Source organism: Homalodisca vitripennis, chromosome 3 (genome assembly GCF_021130785.1).
Source record: "Homalodisca vitripennis isolate AUS2020 chromosome 3, UT_GWSS_2.1, whole genome shotgun sequence".
Classification (NCBI taxonomy): domain Eukaryota; kingdom Metazoa; phylum Arthropoda; class Insecta; order Hemiptera; family Cicadellidae; genus Homalodisca; species Homalodisca vitripennis.
The window spans coordinates 174,659,107-174,681,712 of NC_060209.1; the positions used below are offsets into that span (position 1 = coordinate 174,659,107).

The following is a 22,606-nucleotide window of genomic DNA, read 5'->3' on the forward strand; positions in this document are numbered from 1 at the left end:
TTTACACCACGTCACATCACACAGCTCGTATTGAGGATTGTCTTTTGTTGAAAGCTTGTGGAAGAATGTTTCCCATACTTCTTTTTTCATTTTTTCTAAATAATTTTTGTTGCTTCTGATGGCAAGACCATAATAATTTTGCTATGAATCTATTGCACTGTCAGTCAGCCTCCCTGATTTACACCAATTTTCAGGCCATCGCTCAACTTTTGCCCTTTCATGTTCTTTCGTAACCTTCGTAGCCATCCCCCAATACACTTCTGTACATAGCCGACGCACTCCAAATTCTCAATTTTGAAATCTTTTCCATATAGTTGAGAATTCACAACTGACTGAACCTATTACAGACAAAACATTTATTGTTATGACTCTTGTAGTTTATTCTGGTCAAAGGTATATGCCTTGACATGGCAGGTAAAATCTATATTCAGATTACTGAGACTTGTAAAAGTACAGTGAGTGATGGAATGGCGTGAAAGTGGGTTAGGCAGTTTAATAAAGGACATATAAATATCCATGACAAAACACAAAGGACATCACATAACCTTCTTTTCTGATCGATGAAATGGTTTAAGACAGTGGATGTCTGTGATGCCGAGATAGTTGCAAGGACTGACTTATTACGTCATCAAACCATGCATATATATATATATATATATATATATATATATATATATATATATATATACTATAGAGTTTTAGCTGAACGTAGCGAATCCTATTAATGAAAGTCCTCACAAGATTTTATTTAGGTTTTTTGTCTGTCTACCTGTTAGCACAATATGCCTAGACGAACTAAACTGTAGACTTCACACTTTTCATAAAGTACCATTTTATATATACTCAACAACAACAATAAAAGGCAAGAACATTGAACAATAACAACAACATAGAATTATATTAAAGTGTCTATCATACCATGGGATTTGGCTGAGCATTAGTGGACACTTCTAAATAAGACTTTTAGGTCAACAAAATTGCTACAAAACCACAGAATATCTTAATTAGTCAACAACCTGAGTGGAACCAAATGACATTTTAACATAGGAAATAATAAAACATTTAACTATGTATACATGCTTGACGTGCATAAAATAAATAACATTGAAATATAATATTTTTCTGTACATGACATTTATAAACATATAAAATTTTTATTTATAAAATAATACTTATGGTAAAGAATCGACTTCATTGCATATTTTGTTTTAATTGCAAGAAATAAGATTTTAATTCCATAAAATATGGTGCAAAACGAAGACACAGATTATTGTTCTAGTCACTGAAGAGGGTCGAGCCTGAAGACGACTGCGACTCGCTGATAACAGACCCAACACAGTTTGCATTGATTAAGTTACTCGTATTTGACTGCACGATGTCTTAATAGCCACTCCCTTAGGCTCGTTAATATTATCTTCCTTCATTAAATATTCCACCTCAATATTTATTTTTGCAATTATGTGTACATGTAACAAAATAAACACACTTTTTCATTGTAATTAGAAATTTAAACGGCGAAAATTAGTTAAAAACGTAGAAAAAGAACCGATTACATTTTAGTGTTTCATATACGATTACTATAACTATTAACTTCTTCAAATATTTCAGGCTCGCTGGGGATAACCGTCTTCAGTCAACAGATGTTGTGTTTGATTTATATCATTAGCGTTTTATAAGTCAAAATATGTTGTTTGTTTTTTATTTGTTGGTACTTAAGGGTAAAATTTGGATCACGTTACTTATTGTACTGAACAAAAACTTAAATATAAGAAAGTGGCTATGTGAAATCATGAAAGATACTTTGGAGTATTAACCTGATTATATAACACTCATAATTCACATAACGACTATACAAGTACCATATGTACTTCCTGGAAAACGGTTTGATTGTGTAAATTAATTGCTTGTAACGTAAGATGATTATCATATTTTTTTAAACATTGCTCTTTAGTGATAAAGCCTATTTTCATCTCATTGGTAACGTAAATAAGCAAACCTTTATAATTTGGGGAGAAAAATCCAAAACCAAGACGCATTCAGGAAAACCCGTTAAACAACAAACAACATATGTAAACATATAAAATGCTGATAACACTAATTACTTGGTTTAGTCAGATTAACTATTTGCAAACATCCCTGGACGAACATCCCAATGGGCCGAGATCTACAAGTACACAAAACTCCCTTTGATACAGTTCGAGGAAATGTTAGTCGAAACATTTACTTATCATTACTATTGCAGTAAAATACAAGTTTATTTGTGTAACAAAATACATCGTCGTAATAATGCGCGAAAAGAAAAATCCTGATTGAAACCCATATAATTTTACAAAAAAAGTATATAACACACATAGGATTACAATTATTTAAGGCAACGCGTTGGTGCTTTTTCATCAATGCCAGAGAGAATTACTAATTTTGCTATGGCTTTTTTAAACAGTAAGCTCTCTTTCTATTTATGTGATACTTATATATATATATATATATATATATATATATATATATATATATATATATATATATTAACTTTTGTCTAAACAGTGTAATTTATATTAAAAACATTTTTGTTCCAAACCTGTAGTTTATAATGGTATTCATCAATTCGTCATTCTTGAAGTATTGCACTTATTCAAGTGCAATAATTATAATATTATTATGTAAATAGTTTTAAAAACACACACACACGTTATTATACTGTACTGCCTATATAATAACAAGCTTTATAGTTTGATATGGGGGATGTCATTCATATTGTTAATCATCAATTGAGAAGTTTTTTATTTGAAACCTGAAATGAAGACTTTATAATTAGGTTTTCAGTTGAGTCTAATGTTTTTATTTACAAAACTAATGATGGGATGCCATAATGTTCTATAAATGAAAAACTTTGTTTCAAAAACTAGTTAGTGTTTAGTAGTTTTCATTGCTGAGTATTTAATAATTCACTTTCTGATTTCTTTTTCTCAGTATATAAAAATGCTGTAATGTTCTATGTAACAGCACAATAGTTTTATAAACTTATTTCATTATTTTTTTTATAAAAACTGCCTCTAATACATTAGTTGCTGCATGAATCTATTTTAAGCTGATTGACTGAACAGTAGGTAAGTTATAATAATTATTGTTTGAAATAAAATATAGATTTTACAAATTATTTCATTTTTGTTTTCCTTTAATAGTTCTTCAGAACCACTTTCCAAACCTCAATAATATATTTATGGCGGAGAAATTTAAATTTAAAGGAAATTTAATTCTATGATTCGTTAGGAAGGTATATGAGTTATTACTATTGATAAAGATAGATAATAAGTTAGGATGCCCGTAATGAGAATGATAGTCTGACTGATATCAGTATTAATCAGGTAAACATAGTTTTGAAATTTTATACATACAACAAATTTTGTACACTAAATATACCTAATACTTAGTACTAAGTCTTATTATGGAAATGGAAGTGTTTAAACTCCATAATTTAAAATTTACTTTATAAGGTAAAACCCCTGCTTAATAAATTTATAGTTATGAGCTCCGACAGCAAAATTCAATTCTGACACTTTATTCTCACTTACAACATTGCTATGCAGTGCTTGCCACGTTTATAGCAGAAAACTCGTCTTTCTGGGAGCATTTAAGACAATGATATTACTGAATATACAATAGAGTGCAGTCTCTCTCTGCAGGGTTTGCTAGTATATGTAACACAAGAAGCGATGAAGAGCTCATTTAAGACCTCACATTTTGTTATCCTATATTTTATACCTCGTACCTGATCATCTGTACCGGCGGTTAAGGTAAAGAAAACAAATATTGGTTATATTTGGTATTATATTGGTTATATTGGTATTAGCAAAGAAAAATAAAATAAACTACAGGTCAATTCTAAAGCCTATTTTTATTTAATCAGTTACTAAAATAAGGCTGTTAATTAAGTTCCAGAACGGTCAAATATTAGTTTTACCGTTCCAAATAGAACTACAAAACTTTACAAGTTGTTAGTGTGAATTCTAAACTACTCGTATTTTAACACGTATTTAGTTGGCAGATACGCTCCTATGGGGACGGCAAGCAATTAGTTGAACGAAAAGTTTTAATGGGAGCATGGATCAAGTAACATATCAAATTAAAGGTCTTTATTAGTCGAATACGAAGCCACAAACCCCTCGACCTCAACAGTTTTTAACCTAACTGAAATTGCAGGTTACTGAACTTTAAAAACATTGTTTGTATCATTATTTGTAAATGACAAGAACATTATAGTCAGAACAAATTTTCAAACACCAAATGAGAAGTTTATATCAGAAAAACACAAATTGTGTTTCTTTATTTGCTCTTGAGACGCCGGAAGACAAGTCATGTTCCTTAATATTGAAAGCATTTTTACATTGGTCTTATGGTCTTATTGGTAACCATGATGGCGACGAGAAAATAGCAGGATATATAAATTTGTAAACAAACTCAGTGTATTAATAAGTGATTTTTACTTCTAAAATATTAATACATGTAACCAAGTTATTCCAACACACACCATTTTATTGTGACTTGGTTAAAGCCTTGACTTATTGAATCACTAAACAAATTAAATGAAAAAAATGTAAAAATACCGCGTGGCAAAATATTCTGAGGAAGGTTTTATGTGTGGACTCTGTAGACAAGAATGTGTTCTACGATACTGGATGAAGCATATGCTGACACAATTTCTCTATTTATCGAGGGATGTAAACATATTTCTCAATAATAAAATATAGCTCTATAGCAGTACTTGTAATTACAAGTATATACTTAACATTTGGTATTGAACCTAAGCGATGATTGTTACGCGACACTTTGTTATTATGACGCATAGACAAACGTATGATAATAGCATAATTAGGGCACCGTTGACTACGCTAACAAAATAAACATCTCAGTAACACGTCGGCAAAACACGAAAAACGCCCACGCGAGAACCTGTCACAGTCAGTAACTAATACAGTCTGCATACAAGCCGAGATACAATAAAGAAACAGAGCAAGTAACGTTTTAGTATCGTTTATAATGACAAATTATGTAAATGTACAAAAGGAAGAAAATTTCTAAACTAAATCGAGCAGAATAATTTTATTTAAAGAAACGTGATAAAATGAACTCAGTTATTAAATTTAAAATTGAAGAAACTTAGTAAAATGTTTTAAATAACATATAAGCCAAGAAAAATGCAAGTGTAAACTTTAAATACTAAACAGAGGTTTCCCAAATGTGTTTATTTTCTGAGTCACTGATATTTCACAAGCAGTGTTCCAAATACAGATTTTATCTTTAAGTTACAATTTCCAATTCAAAATTCTAATGACGCAACCTGTATTGTATTCTTTTAATATTGTTTCCCATCCATTTTTTTATTCCTGAAACAAGTGAGGAGACATGTCAGTCTTATTTCTTCTCACATGAACACGCTTATGCTCCTCTCAAGTTAAAGAACTGGTGGAAAAAACTGATAGAAGTTAAAGGCAGTTAAAGTTTCATTATGAAGTTCAGCATCAGTATCCATTCAATGTAAACTAAACATGAATAGTGCTAAAAGCACGATACAGTGTTTCAATTTGGTTTCTAAACGATGAAAAGTGTTCGACACACTCACTAACGTCAGTTCCATTTGTTAGGTAAACCTTCGGTAAAACTGCAAACAATACATTATTCATTGTCAGTGGTTATTTGGGTCTGGCGAGGAAATGTGATCCCAGTAAAGAGGCTTACTGTGTTATTGTGTTCAGCTCACATTGGCTCGGTGAAGTCTAAGAAAATATATTAAATTTACGAACAAGTACAGAAGTCATTCTTGAACTGCAAGACCTTCTTGATGCTGCGTTTTATTTTGCGTATAAAGTATTAGAACTGAAAGCAAACACATCATATTCATTATACATCGATCTATATTCGTTAAAAATTAAAGTAAAAGGCGAACAAGTACAACATGATGTGTGTGAAAGATATACAATGACATGTAAAAAGTATGACTGCTGTAATTACTCAACAAACTTGTATAAGAATAAAATTCAAACATGGGTATTCACAGTAATTAATAACAATTTCAATACATCGAGCGTTTCAGTTCGAGCGAAGATTTTAACTTGTATTTATTGTTAATAAAACTGTATATTTTAAGTTTAAGTTTTAAAAATTAAACGAAAGTTTACAATATATGTACAAATAAATTGCTCGTTCAATGTTTCTAAAATGTAGAGTTATACCTCACCTTATATGAAAGAGTTTGAAAAATATCGTGGTTTTAATAAAATTAAAACTATTTAAGTAAAATGTTCGTCATCTAACAGGATTTGAATATTCCGCCATTCAAAGTTTTAAGAAGTTTCTGATTGAGACAATTTTGTACAAAAACCACGACTTTTATTTAGATTATATTGCTACAATGGTTTTACTGTATGTTTACTTTGTGCATGTTTAAAATTTTTAGGTCGATTTAATAGAAGTTAATAATCTACAGAATGTGTGAAATCCGGAGATTGGGTTATAGTATAATAACACTATCCCTCACAAAATTCTCATATACAGGATGTCCCGTAACTCTCTGGACAAAGGTATACCACATTATTGCTCAGGTCAAGACAAACATATTTCAACATATGTGCATAGGTCTCCGATGCTTAATTTCCCATCTGTCGGTCTGTATGTCTTTTTTACGACCAAAATTAATATCTTGAAAAGGAAAAAATTAATTTAAACGAAATTTGACTCAAACGTTTATGATAACAAGTCCAGCTACTGAAAAGAATGTCGTGAAATTATCTTCAGTATTTTCAAATTGGCGGCTATTAAAACTTTTAAGCTTTGCATATCTTAAAAACTACAATTAATTATTCTCAACAATAGCAAGAATAACAGTTTTTACAGGGATTTTACACAAATCTAATAACACTAAAATGGTTTAAATCGATTACGAAGTAACTGATTAAATAAGATTTTACTGTGACAAGACATGGCCCACATTGAGATCCACAGTTTATTCAGTTTTAATATTTTTGGCTATTCCCTGTGAACCATGTTCATTTGTTGAACTATGTTTGTCTTCACGTGACCAATAACGTGGTATACCTTTGTCCAGAGAGTTACGGGACACCCTGTGTATTCTCCCTCTTTTACCGTCAAGTCTAGGGAACGTACAATCAAATCCAAGCCTATCCTTCAAGGCAAACATTAATATGTTCACCTTCTTCTAAACTCATTTGTTTCAATTGTGCTCTTAGTCAGTAATGAAATGCGAAGTATTGAAAGAGCTCTTCAGTTTTATTCATCGGGAGAGTATTAACAATCCGTACAAACACCAAATTCCGTGAAGCCGTTGCAACAAATTTAGAAAATCATGCCACACACAACTAAAATTAAAATTTTGTAAATTACAAGTAAAACAGAAACACTGTATGATTTTTATCTGTTGGTTGACTGTTCACGCAACGCACTTACACTTCCCACCATTACTTAACTTTAAATACAATTATTTTATAAAAAAAATAAACCCCAGTAAATGACAAGTTAAATTATAACTGTGAGGCGTATTTATTATACAGAATACATATTAAAAAGGTATTGAAAGAATGAATTTTGGTTATAGAAACCGTGAAATAATATTTTAGAGGCTCGACTAAGAAGGACCACTTCACACTAGGCAGTGAAGACGCCGAACACACTGATTTTAACAAGAGTTCACTAGGTTACACATAATGAGTTTATGAACAGTGCATATTCAAATAAAGTGTATAAAATAAACAGTTACCTTTATTTTCATGAGAGGTACCTAACCGTAGTCTGCTGTTGTTGAGGGCCAGGTTGTGATCAGTAAGTGTTGGAAATAGGCTGCTGTCTTGTAGGCAGGCGTGAAGACGGAAGATGTCCTTCACGGATTCACTCACGCACAATACGACCGCAAACGAATAGTTTATAACACTGTGGCCAGTCCTGTAGAGCACGGTAGACGCGGGTGTCCGGGAGCAGAGACGTTCTGGTAGAGATTGCCAATCCAGAGCACTGACTTTAATGTTAATGTAAATGTACAACAAATAGAAATAAACTAAATATTTAAATAAGAGAGTAACACATGGGGGAGAGAGTAAGTATGGTAAGCAGTGGCTAGAGAGTACGTAAGTGCCCCAGGCGGGATCGAGAGTATAACGAGCAAGCGTGCCTACGCTTGCAAGGTGGGCAATTGATAAGTCAACCGTTGTGATTGGTTGGTCAGTGTACAGTAAACAGCTGATTCGGGAAACAATGGTTCATTGGTCTGTCACTGTACGTGAATATTTTAATCCAGTAAGGAATGGTATTGTAGGCACTAGGAGATATAGGATTAATGTAGTATATACAGTTTAGTAAACAAATTCAAATATAGAGTATAAAATTGCCCAAAAAATATATACAATAATTATTATTCAATAAAAGTAGCCTTTTCATATTAGGCAATAAAAAACAAGTTATTTAATGCAATAATACTTAACATACCGGCCGCCTTGAATCACCTTGGGATTCAATGAGAGAAAGAGCAATATAGGCTCAAATTACAAAGTTTATAGGCGGTGGTAGAGAGACAGTTAATTAATTGTAGAGGTGAGGTAAGAGAAACACCTTCACTGCTGGACGAGTGAGAGTTCCACTTGAGGTCCTTGAGATTGTACCACTCGAACTGTACCATCTTGTCCTGGAGTGACATCAGTGACCCGTGCAAGGGGCCATGAGAGAGCGGGAGTATCCTGATGCACCAGGACGAGGTCTCCAGATTGGAGGTTGCGGGAAGGAGTGCTCCACTTGAGGCGCTGCTGAAGAGTCTGGAGATATTCTCGCTGCCAACGCTTCCAGATACGTTGGTGCAGCGCTTGAACCAGATGCCAGTGAGAAAGGCGGTTCGTGGGTATGTCCATCAAGTTCTCTTCAGGCACGGAAACCAGAGGAGAGCCGATCAAGAAGTGTCCAGGCGTCAGTGGGAGAAGGTCGTTGGGATCACTGGAAAGAGCGGTGAGCGGGCGAGAGTTGAGCATCGCTTCAACCTGACTTGTGAGCGTCATGAATTGAGACAAAGTTAGTATGTGGAGTCCCATGACACGTTTTAGATGGTGTTTAGCACTCTTGATGGCACTTTCCCAAAATTCTACCTTGATGGGGAGCAGCAGGAGGGTTGAAGTGGGAATCGAAATTGAACGGTCAGCAGCAAAGTCTTGGACTTTGCGCTGGTCAGCCGTGAGGATTTTGTGTAGGGCATTTTTAGCACCTACGAAGTTCGTGCCACAGTCACTATAAAGGTCTGTGCACAGGCCACGACGAGAAACGAAGCGAGTGAGAGCACCAAGGAAAGCTTCGGTGGACAGGTCCGTCACCACCTCAATGTGAACGGCCTTCGTAACCATACAAACAAAAATACAAATATAGGCCTTAATAATGCGGACAGAGCGTAAATTATGGACCTTGAGCGAAAAGGGGCCACCATAGTCCATGCCGGTGGAGAGAAAAAGCTCGGGCTGGAGTAATGCGAGCTTTGGGGAGGTCGCCCATGAGAGGGGCGTTATTTTTAGGCCGATTCTTAAAACATGTGAGGCATCTAAAAATGCGAGATCTTACCACGCTGCGTGCAGAGAGGATCCAGACTTGCTGGGAGAGCAGAGAGAGAGTAAGCTGCGCGCCAGCGTGGAGATGTTTGACATGGACATGGTCAATGAGGAGGTCCACGACAGGGTGCTTCTTGGGCAGGATGCACGGGTGAGACACGTTCGGCGGGAGGTCAGCGTGGCGCAGTCTGCCGCCGACGCGGAGAAGTCCATCCGGACCCTGGAATGGGGCGAGGCGTTGAAGTCTGGTAGAACACGTCTTTCGGTCCCGCAGTAGAGCCAGATCTTCAGTGAAAGCTTCCTCTTGCACGGTCTTGAAAATTCGCAGCTGGGCGGAGTCCCGTTCTGTCTTGGAGAGAGGTCCGAAGTGGCGGTTTGGTGAACGACAGTTGTGGATAAAACGCAAGACGTAGGCCATCACGTGCAACAATTTTCCTCCAGGAAGAGTACTGGATGAGGAGGTCCCACGTAGGCGGTGCTGTGGCCAAGGCAATGACAGGAGTGGAATGCTTCAGCTCCCCTAGCTCCTCCAGAGAGACCGAGTCCAGGCTGGAATCAGTATCTGGCCAGGCCGAGGAGGGGAGACGCAACCAGTCGGGTCCATGCCACCAAAGGGGATGATCCACCAATTGAGAGGGAAGGATCCCACGGGAGGCGCAGTCAGCAGGATTGGAAGCACTGGGTATGTAGCGCCAGCACTCCACAGCCACAAGCTCTTGAGTTTTGCGCCACACGATTAGCCACATAGGTTTTGAGGCGATAAGAAGGTGTTTTGATCCACGCGAGGGTCACAGTAGAGTCGCACCAGCAGACAATAGAACCAAAACTTGTGGGTGGGAGCTAATTGAGTAACACAATATTTCACAAGTTGGGCCAGGAGATGAGCTGCGCATAGCTCCAGTCGGGGCAGCGTCACTCTTTTGAGAGGAACGACGCGAGTTTTAGCCATAACTTGGCTTACGTGCACCGTGTCATTGGAGGTAGAGCGGATGTAGACTACAGCAGCATAGCCTAGTTCTGAAGCGTCAGAGAAACCGTGCAAGTCCCAGTGAGTAGCAGCAGAGTAGGGGATAGCACGAGGAATTGTAATAGTAGCAACGTGCTTAAGTTCAAATAAAAATGCGTGCCATTTTTTGTATATTTCTGGAGGGAGCGGATCATCCCAATCTATGCCAGAAATCCATACGAGTTGCATGATATTTTTTGCGAGCATTATGCAAGGCGCCAAAAAAACCACAGGGGTCATAGACTTGAGAAATGAGACTTAACACTTTATACGCTTAGTGGGGTTTTCACAAGAAAAATTAAAATTAAACGTAAACGTGTCAGTCAGAGGGGTCCATTTAAGGCCCAAAATAGAGAAATGAGGCTCCTGAGAGGGTTGCAGAAAAACTGGGATTTCCCGATGATCTTCAGGAAGGTGTTGCAGAAGTCTCGGAGAGTTCGAGACCCATTTCCGGAGCTCAAAGCCACCGAGCCGAAGGAGTTTGATGAGTTGATCTTGAAAGTTCAGCGGCGAGTTCTTCAGTCTCAGCCCCGCAGATCAGGTCGTCGACGTAGCTCTGGTGCTTGAGAATCTCAGCAGCATGGGGGTAGCGGTGACCTTCGTCTTCTGCCAATTGATGTAGCGTTTTGATGGCCAAGTAGGGTGAACAGTTCAGGCCGTAGGTAACTGTCGTGAGCTTGAACGTGGACATCAAGTCGGTAGGGTGATCACGCCATAATATCAGTTTGAAAATGTTGATCGTCAGGATGCACCTTGATTTGGCGGTACATCTGTCTGATGTCACAAGAGAACACTACGTTCTGAAAGCGGAAGCGCAGAAGAATGACACAAATATTATTTTGCAGCTTAGGTCCGGTCAACAGAGTGTCGTTGAGAGAGAGTCCGGAACTGGTTTTGGCACTGGCGTCAAAAACGACGCGTAGTTTGGTGGTGCTACTTTGTGCCTTAAAAACACCGTGGTGTGGCAGATAGTAGTGGGGAGTGCTTAAGTCAGGAGTAGGGCAGCCCTGCATATGGCCTAGAGAGAGATATTCATGTATAAAATCAGAATATAAATTATAATACTCCACATTAGTGGGAGCGTGGAGCTTGCGCTCGAGTGAATAGAGTCTACTTTCAGCATGAACTTTGGAACTTCCCAGATGAGTACTGGTGTCCTTGAAAGGGAGGCGGACCATATATCGACCCTCACGGTCCCTGGAGTGCGTGGTAGAAAAATATTCATCGCATTGAGTTTTCCTCTGCAGACCTTTTACTGGGAGCAGGCAGTTCCTCTTGTGTCCAGAAACGCTGCAGAGAGGCGTGGAGGTCCACCTCAGCAGTCGAGAGAAGAGAGACAGCCATAGTAGAGACAGACTGCGTCAGTGGTGTGCAGGGAGCCGTCCCCATCAGCACGAAACCAAAACAGGTGCCCAGGGCGTGAGGTAAATTGAGACCAAGAGAGTAGGTCTCGTGAGTAAGAATATGTGGAAATAGCGCTCCACCAATAAGCACGTCAATGCCACCAGGGAGGTGGAAGGTTGGATCAGCCAGTGTAATATTTTTAACCTTATTCATGACCTCCTGAGATATTTGCACTCGTGGGAGATCTACAGTGATTTGTGGCAATATGTGGAGTGAGTGCGGGGCGGCAACTGGGTGGCCAGCAAGAGTTTCCACGCCCAGAGTTAAAAATCCGCGTGTGTGAGCAGAGGTTTGAGAAAGGCCGGCGACATTAATAGTGGCCGGACGGCGCTGTGTACCCAACAGTTGGGAGGCTTTCTCGCTAATAAAATTTAGCATGCTTCCTGAATCAATTAAGGCACGAAAGACATAAGCTTGTCCGTTAGAGGCGGTGAGCTTGACAAGAGAAGTACCCAGAAGAACCGTGGTACTAGGGGCGAGGTCTTGATGCAGTGTGCCATGAGCGTGTAGTGTGGTGTGTTCGGCCGGGCTAGGAGGTGAGAGCGCTGTGGTCGCAGGCGAGGGGCGGACACGTGTGTCCCCCTGTTCCCCGACATTAATATTTTTATGTTAAAGTTATATCATATTTTTGTACCATTTTTGTACCTTTTTGTAATACCAATAAATAATTTTGTACCACAATAGTTTATTAATAAAGTACTATGTATAAACCGGGGAACAGGTAGACACTTGCACCCGACATTAATATTTTTATTTTAAAGTTCTATCATATTTTTGTACTATTTTTGTACCTTTTTGTAATACCAATAAATTATTTTGTACCTCAATAGTTTTTTAATAAAGTACTATGTATAAACCGGGGAACAGGTAGACACTTGCACCCGACATTAATATTTTTATTTTAAAGTTATATCATATTTTTGTACTATTTTTGTACCTTTTTGTAATACCAATAAATTATTTTGTACCTCAATAGTTTTTTAATAAAGTACTATGTATAAACCGGGAAACAGGTAGACACTTGCACCCGACATTATTATTTTTATTTTAAAGTTATATCATATTTTTGTACTATTTTTGTACCTTTTTGTAATACCAATAAATAATTTTGTACCTCAATAGTTTTTTAATAAAGTACTATGTATAAACCGGGGAACAGGTAGACACTTGCACCCGACATCAATGTTTTATGTTATGGAAAATCTACTTTCGTGTCTTATCGACCCTAGTAAAATATAATAAGTAACATAGAACTTGCTCTATACTCTTCCCTATAAGAAGGTATGTAATATATCGGTATCCACACAATTCAACACAACTGTGTGAATATTGCAAGGCCAAATCCAGCCAAGGTCCAAGACGGCCGAAGCGACGTGCCGCTGGACAACGGAAGGCCATCTGGAGGGTTTTATGGTCTTATTGTTGTCAACAGTAGAGATATCCTTCATAATTTATGAGGGTTGCAGGTGTTCGTCGGTTGCTCCCGATCTAAAAAGATTGGTCTTTCCATTCACTTCCAGAATTTTTTAAAACGTTTCATTTATTAAAAATACAAGAACTCCTTACTGTTTATTGATAAAGTACTATGTTAATGTTCTTTATCTATGAACCGGTAAACAGGTAGACACTTGCACCCAGCACCAACATTTTTATGTTAAAGTTACATTATATTTTCTACCATTTTTGTACCGTTTTGTAATACCAATAAATAATGATGTACCACACTCGTTTATTAATAAAATGCAATATGTAACCGGGGAATTAGTACCACTTGCATTCCAAATTAACATTCTTGTTAATTTAATACCATATTTTTGTTCCTTTTTAGTATTTCTTTGTAACACCCATGAATAATATTGTACAAGACTAGTTTATTAATAAATTACTATATATAAACTGAATAAAAAGTTAGACCTTACGTTGATATTTTATGTTACAGTTACATCATATTTTAGTACCATTTTTGTACTATTGTGTACAACGTTATAAAGTTGTTGTACCATCATAGGTATTTACCAATAAGGAAACCAAGGGGCACTCAATCCTTGGTCGATAATAAGAATGATTAAACGAATTAATTTATTTTATTATTATTGGACCATTAATAAATTAATAATCTGCAGACAGAGAACATATAGACACTTACAGTCGTGGTCCACAAATTAAGTAATAAAACTTGTTTTACGTTGTCATACTACTTTTGTAACACTCAACACGAGCTATTAATATTTTAGGACTACTTCATTATCGAAGTAAAATCTAAAATGTTGATGTGCTTGAGACTGTGAATAAATGGAGACCGCTATCTGACGTCGGCAAATATGATTAAAAAACATTACACAATTTTTAATTTATGTACAGTTTATTGGTGGTAATATACATGTCGCTTTTTAAATTCTAATTTGTTTTGTAATACAGCAGTTTTACAAATAGCAAAAATGTTTTGCTATTAAGAATTGTTTGTTCACAGAGCGTGGGAACTTGGGAAGGGACAAAACTTTCACCCCCAGATAGAATAGAAAATAGGTCTGCATTAAACCAAGAGACCACCCCATGTTTATGGTAGGGTCATCATAAATGGACTCTGGCCCTAGACTTATCGCCTCATACATGGGAAGAACAATAGGTTTACCTACGGACAAGGGTCCACTGCTCATATAGAGCAAGCGCCACTCTCCTCCTTCTCTGGCAATCCCTAGTTTCTGAACTAAACTCACTAGAGTAGAGAACATGAGCTTTCTACATTACAAATAGCGTAGGCAAAAACAGCTATCTGTATTACATTAATACCCAATTAATATTACATAGAGGGACTCAACAATAGCCTAGTATTTATCTCTGCGTTGTATAGTGCAAGCAAACTAAAATACTTAATACAGTTTTACATATAAGTTACCAAAGTGTTTTATTTAAAGACTAATTATATTTCCAATATTGAAGGAGTACCAGGCACCGCTACAGTTACAATCGTTATACAAAATTGCAAGCATTACAATTACTAACCATTGAAAATAGTCTAATAGATAAAAATAAAACAAGAACAACGGAAACAATGAGATTAATAATAAAAAGCATGCTGTATACCAATATACAATTTTTCCAATTAAAGAAAGAATATCGGCAAATTATAACAATGTATTGTAATTACACATTGAATACATATTGTTATATTGTAACATTTCTAAAAGACGCGACAAGTAACACGTGAAATATTTTGTTTTCCTTCTAGAAATGTACAAATCATCTTCCAGTTTGTTTGAAATCACCTTCCTCCCTGTTTGAAATAAACTGTTGCGATTTAGAACAACTAAGACTACAAATCATAAATCACTTTCCTCCCTGTTTCAAATAAACTGTTGCGATTTAGAACAACTAAGACTACAAATCATAAATCACCTTCCTCCCTGTTTCAAATAAAATGTTGCGATTTAGAACAACTAAGACTACAAATTATAAATCACTTTCCTCCCTGTTTCAAATAAACTGTTGCGATTTAGAACAACTAAGACTACAAATCATAAATCACTTTCCTCCCTGTTTCAAATAAAATGTTGCGATTTAGAACAACTAAGACTACAAATTATAAATCACCTTCCTCCATGTTTTAAATAAACTGTTGCGATTTAGAACAACTAAGACTACAAATTATAAATCACCTTCCTCCTTGTTTGAAATAAACTGTTGCAGTTTTATCGAGCCATCCCTAATATAAGAGTTGGGCTGGTCACCACAACTCTTCAGGGTTCTACCTGTAAACTAAATCAGTATAAACAATCAGAGTTGGGTTTGTCACCACAACCTTTTGGGGCCTTTCCTAGAGTAAGATAATACAAAACAAAAATTATTTTGGAACCTTTCTCAAAATAAACTAAAATAAATACCACTGAGGCTTATGTTAAACGGGAGTGCACTGAGGGCCTTACAGACTAATACAGGACACACTACATCCCTCACTGAGCCGTTCTATAGTGGTCTCTACTGAAAATAAATAAAATTACAGACTTTCCGGAACTAAAATTAAAACAGTACCATTTATGTTGGCTATAAGCAAAAATAAATTTTACGCTATATACTTAAGAATAAATTAACTGTCCACTTACCGGTTAGACTGATGTGATGTGCTGACTAGCCGGACTGACCCCATGCGACTGACTTGCGCGTACTTTAGCAGAGGGTGAACTAGACCAATGAATACAAACCTTATAAGAAGCGCAAAGCTTATGGAGAATAGTCTGCCAAGTTGGTTTCCCGCCAAAACGAGCTTAGCGCGTCCGCCGCTAGGAGCGCTTGTTCCCCCTCTTTCCCTCTCGCTCTAGCTTGTTCTCTCTCTCTGTCTAACTGGCCGCGCGCTGTCTTCTCATTCGCTCCCGCTCTGTCTTCTGTCTCACTCTAGCTCGCCACGCCACGAGCGCCCTTCACGCTGCCTAGCGGTGGACGCGCTAAGCTTGCCAAATTCAAATAAAAATTGGCAGACTTTTTAACATTGGCTTTGCGCTTCTTATAAGGTTTGTATTCATTGACTAGACGGAGCGGCCGAAGACTAGCGACTGTCGGAGCGCTCTCAGTCCGAGCTACCTTTAAGGGTTGTTCCGATCAGTAGCGTAGCCAGAAATTTCGTTCGGGGGGGGGGGTCCGAAACCGGGGGATCCGGGGGACGTTTTGTGTGTTATTTGCCAATGAGTTTACTGGTAAAAGGTAAATACTGGAGCTTTAGTAACTACGCCTTATAGAAAGTGGAAAGATGTAATAGGCAAATTCAACTCTCACAGCAACTCTAGTACCACAAATTTTCTTGTATAGCTACAGAAACTTTACGAAGTTCGATTCTGGCCGAGTAGAAGGCACCAAAGTGATGCTGGATTCACTGGATAAGAAAGAAAAAGAACAAAACAGAGCTTCAATCAAGCGTACAACTATATTCTGTGAAGAAAATGAAATACCCCTTCGACAACCCTAATTTAAACTGTTCGCCGTGTTACGGTTCAGGTTACTTTGGAACGTCACGTGACCGCGCCCTGTAGAAATACCGTGATTAAAATACACTATCCGAAAGGCCGAGTCCAAAAGTATCGTTTGATACTTTGATTTAAACGAAAGGACAATTATATGTTTAACAACGGTCACTTTAATCAAATACATCAATCAATTTAATGTTTGTAGACAAGGGTAATGATAACTCTCCCTTTTTCTCCTGCTCCATGCTTTATTTTTTAATATGTCTTAAAATTTTGGGGGGTCCGGACCCCCTTGACCTCCCCACTTCGCTACGCCACTGCTCCCAGACACAGCGCACCAAATGGTTACACGCTTACAATGATGTGGCTTCTCAACAACAATGTCAGGACATTCAAATCCAAGGAAACGTGTTGTCTACTTGTTTATAAAACCATTTAGGTGCACATGACATTTATCTGTAAACCATACATCACTCAGAAACTCAGGTTCTTCATAGCATATTACTAACATTGAAGCACAGTACTGAACTCTGGCTAGTTTGTTTCTATAGTTCAAAGGTTGTCCAGTTTGTATCCTGTAGGGGAAAACACCAATGTTTTTGACCATTCTTCGCATTGACGTATTGCTAATATTCTGTTTAAGAGATGCTCGCATTAGGCATCTGTGCTTTAGCATAGCTCCGGATCACTGGGTTGATGGAGGATTCAATCATAATTCTTATGTGCAATATGGATACCATCATATGTATGGCAGACTCTACAACACTTATATTCACCTTAGAAGAATGAGTTTAGATTTGAATATCACATCATTTAAACTTTTGATTGCACAATGTGGGATACATAAACCGAGTTAGTTTTTAAATAACTGTTTGAATTGTTCTTATTTAAATTTATTTCAACAATAACAGTATAAGAAAACTACCGAAGTACTGCAGTGTAGGTCGAGTAAATGTGTAATAGAAGTTTAGGCATTAGGGAATATTTTCTCGGAATAGCACTAGTGAGTAACATTTCGTCTTTCTTGCTGGTCACTTCACTGTTTCCAATCATTGACGAGGAAATATAAATTTGGAAATATTAAATAAATTTAAATTTTAGTTCATAACAATGCATAAATAGTTTTCACAACGTAGTAAAATGAAGTGTGATGATTGACCGTATGAACAGAATTTCGTAATTAATGGATGATTTGAAAACTTTAACTGTATTATTGATAAAATAATGGATAAACTATTAAGCATGTATTAAATTTATTGTGATTTGGAACTAATAATTTAAAGATTAAAAGTGGGTATGAGGAACAAAGTACATTACAAATAAATTTATAACAACATAAGAGGAGATGAATTGTTATGCTAAACTGTTGGGATAAAAAAGTCTTTTCCAGCTGATACGGTTTCAGCTGAAAATTCTCTTACTGGAGATTATTTAAGACAACGTATGCATCACATACTGCACAGTCTGCCTCTAGTGTTTGTGAAATGTCAACTACTATCAATCTACACAACGTGCGAGGTACGAAGAGCTCTTTCAACACTCCACATTTCATTAGCCGATATTTGGTACCTCCCGCGTGATCGGCTTTACTGGAGGTAAATTTTTCCTAATAATATCGAAAAATAAGAAATGAATACTGTTTATTACCCTTTCTACATTATGTTGATTTACAATGCTAAACATATCTCAGTAAACATATGATTTGTCAATTCAGTACATCTGAATTGTTAACAATCGAATGCCATTTTAAACTTAAATTAAATATATTTTTTTTAATAGAAAATAAATCCCAACTATACTTTTTCAGCTAAATCCGGAACGCATAAGCGAGCACAACCTCTTTAATGGTAATCTAGTTTCGGCATGTTAAATGCTTCCGCCACGTACAAACGTACCGATAAAGTGGCTTGCTTACTTATGCGTTGAAAAAAGTTCGACTTAAAATATAATTCAAATTAAAAAATAGTGGGTATTTTGTAAATTTTTGTAACTGGTGAAAGATATTTGACAATGTTATTTGCTCCCGATTTGTGCAAGTACACATTTAAAGTGATCTTGTGCGTTTAAGTGTCGACGGACTAAGTGCCTTGAACTAAGTTTATTTGGAGTTGTAATAAAAATTACAAAATAATATGTTTCGTACATTTTTTATAACTACACTGGTTATTTTGTCATCTGATTTTAAAAGTGTCAACAGGCGCCATTTTTTTTAATATTAAGTAAGTAAATGACAAAGTTATTTGTTTAATTTATACTATTATTTGTTATAACCTTTGTACAAAGTTCGATATCTGCAGCTTTGCTAATTCTGAAGATATTAATGTTTTATAAAGAATTCGAAATAGTACATATTGTCTAATCGATTCATTTCTCGACCTATGCTTACCGCATACATTTGAAATTACTAGTACTGAAAATCAGTCACAGAATTTTGTGACAATCTTTTCTGAACATCCTGAATAAATAATAAAATACTCATCATTTTAAAACAATTGTAATGGTAAAGTAAACAATTAAAAGAAAAATCTAAAACAGCAACTTTCAGGTCAGAATGAGTAAGTTAACCGAACAAGCTTCCAAGAGGCACTTGACAACAAAATGTGTTGGAACATACACGACGCTAGGAACTGCCGTGGACAGAAACATTGACTGACTTCTGCATGTAACAAACCAGGACATAATACACGTACAGAAGGGGAGGCTGACAACAGTGTTTATGTTTCGTTTGTAAATGTAATTCTCCTAAAGGAATGTTACATTGTGTACATTAACACGTTCACCCCGAAATGCGCCACCGGTGGCGCACGCTCAAAAATTCCAACATCAATAATTCTCGATGTTTTAATAACATAGACTACTCTAAACCCCGACGTTAGTATTGTTCATGAGGAACGGCTTTATTCGCATATTATTATTCTATAATGTTATATAATACGTATGAATCAATATTTATCATATTTAATTCACATTAAAGTATGTGCCACCGGTGGCGCACGTCGTCCCCTGGTGAAGAAAGGTACTTTCTCAGACGACGTGCTACACCGGTGGCGCACTCTATTAGTGACAAAAAAATAGTGCGCGTAGAGCTTCTATTGGCAGCCTTAAGAGTGCGACACTTGCCGGAGCTACTTATAGCGCTCTATTAGCAACAATACGAATCAGACCTTCTTTATAAGCCGCCATTACCTGTCTTCTTGTCGTAGAGATTGTTCTGTGTTGCTGTAAGTTCAGTGAGTTCATTTTTATTTTAGAAAATGGATGAATCAGACATCGATGACGCCCTTGATGATGACTTTAGTGATCGTTCTTTGAACCGATTTTTCAGTTAGTGGCAGTGAATATATGCCATCAGATGAGGAAAGTGATGTAACAAGTGCAGAGGAGTTGAATGAAGAAGATGGCGTTGTTAGTGATTTAGATGAATTGGAATTGATGGAAGTAGATGAGGAATATCAAAGGGTTAGAGAGGAGAGTGGAGACGAAGAAGGCAATAATATTGAAAATGTAAGTGACCCTGTACAAGATGTAGTTTGTAAGGTTCATTGTGAATATGTAGAAAATAAGTTAGAGTGGACAGAACCAAAATTGACATGCAGATCATATCCTTTCACAGGAAATGCAGGCTTAAAAACTGTTGGCCAATTTAATTTAAATGATCCATTTGAAATTTATAAACAGTTCCTAGATGATACATTATTGAATTTGATTGTTTTGGAAACTAACAGGTATGCACATCAGTACCTTGCTTCAAAGCCTGTAAAAAAGCGTTCAGCAATGGCTAGATGGGTTGATTGTACAACTGAAGAGATACACAAATTTTTTGGTGTACTGATGATCATGGGCATATGCCCATTGCCTCAAAGACAAATGTACTGGTCAAACAATCCCATGTACCAAAATAGTGTCATCAAGAAAACTATGAGCAGAGACAGATTTGACTGTCTCCTAAAATGCCTACATTTCCAAAATAATGAGGAACCAGCAACTGAAGAGCCTCGGTTGTGGAAAATAAAGAAACTGCTCAATCATTTAAATGCAAAATTTGAAAGTCTGGTAACACCTGAAGAGTCACTAGTTATTGACGAGTCTATGGTTCCATGGAGAGGGCGTTTGATTTTTAAACAATATTTGCCAAAAAAGGCTCATAAATATGGAGTCAAAATTTACAAGATTTGTACCACTGATGGGTATACTTTAAAAGCAAAAATTTACGCTGGTAAGTCAGACGTAACTGCAAGAGAGGCACATGCAGATAAAATTGTCATGCATTTGATGGAATCATTTCTAAATGAGGGTAGAACACTGTTTGCAGATAACTTTTACAACTCCACAAGGTTGGCCAACACTCTGCTTGAGAAGAAAACTTATGTTTGTGGCACCCTTCGAAGTGACCGAAAAGGCAATCCAAAAGAAGTCACTAGCAAAAAATTAGCCAAAGGTGAAGTAATTTGTCAAGAAAGCAGTACAGGAGTAAAAGTACTTAAATGGCATGACAAAAGGCCTGTACTGATGATAACCACTCGCCCTGAAGACGTTTCTACTCTTGTGGCAAGCAAAAAAACAACAAAGAAAGGCGAGGTTGTCATGAAACCATCATGTGTCATGGCGTACAATGCAGCAAAAAAAGGAGTGGACTTTTTCAGATCAGATGTCCTCTTATTACACTCCTATCAGAAAGACTCTCATTTGGTACAAAAAAGTTGCACTGGATCTTCTCCTAGGTACTTGTGTAGTGAATGCACTAGTACTACATAACAAGTACTCATTAAACCAAAAAAATTGTTGTATGCTCACTTTCAGAGAAAAAATACTTCGAAATCTCCTTGAAGGAGAAAATGTTGGAGCCCTTGTTCAAACACCACAAGATGGCAGGCAAGGTACCAAGAAACTAAAACATGTGCTCTCAAAGCGTGAAGGGACTGCAAGAGAAACCAGGTAAAATATTTCATTTTAATTTTATATAAAATTACAATATATCTACACTACGTCTTATAACAACAATAACACTACATACTAGTTTAGATCCAAACTAATGGATCTTAGTTTTCGTCAATTTACCTGCATGTTCATCAATTTAGTTCAATAAATTAGTGATCTGCATTTTTGCTATGAATTTGTAAAGTTTATTTCAACATGGTTTCCCATATATTTGATAAAAATATAATTAAATACGTTTTATGAAAGTACAAACATCCAATTAGATTTATTCCTTACAGAAAACGGTGTGTCAGCTGCTACAGCAAAATGAAGGAAGAAAGGGGGGCCAAAGCAGCAAGGACGTACGCAAAACGTGTTTCAACTTACTGCAAAGGGTGCGATGAGACTCCTACAATGTGCTTAGAGTGTTTTAACTCCAAGCACTAAACTGAACACCATTTGTAATAGGAAAGCTAATGTTTAATTAAAATATCTTGAGTTTCAAATTTATTGCTTTGTATTTTTTTCCACTAAAAAAGGTCTTTATCAAAACCCGACGTGCGCCACCGGTGGAGCACATTGTAAAAGGTTCCATATGTATCGACAAAAGTCATCTAAAACAAGTTGTAAAACTACGGCTTGGTTTAAAACCAAACTAAAATGCCGTATAAGAGTGTGCCACGGGTGGCGCACGTCGGGGTTTTGGGGGGATCGGCATGTGCCACCGGTGGCGCACG

General features: G+C 36.7%; 1 protein-coding gene and 1 long non-coding RNA gene across 2 annotated transcripts; both read left to right on the forward strand.

Annotated features, from left to right (window-relative positions):
* Positions 1-20,789: 20,789 nt before the first annotated feature.
* On the forward strand, positions 20,790-21,707 carry LOC124358479 (piggyBac transposable element-derived protein 4-like). Its single transcript, XM_046810773.1, has one exon. It carries the CDS (start codon positions 20,790-20,792, stop codon positions 21,705-21,707), a length of 918 nt encoding a protein of 305 aa, XP_046666729.1.
* A 113-nt stretch (positions 21,708-21,820) lies between these two features.
* On the forward strand, positions 21,821-22,379 carry LOC124357805. Its single transcript, XR_006921978.1, has 2 exons — positions 21,821-21,887; positions 22,169-22,379. It is a non-coding gene; the product is annotated as an uncharacterized LOC124357805 (long non-coding RNA).
* The last annotated feature ends 227 nt before the right edge of the window (positions 22,380-22,606 follow it).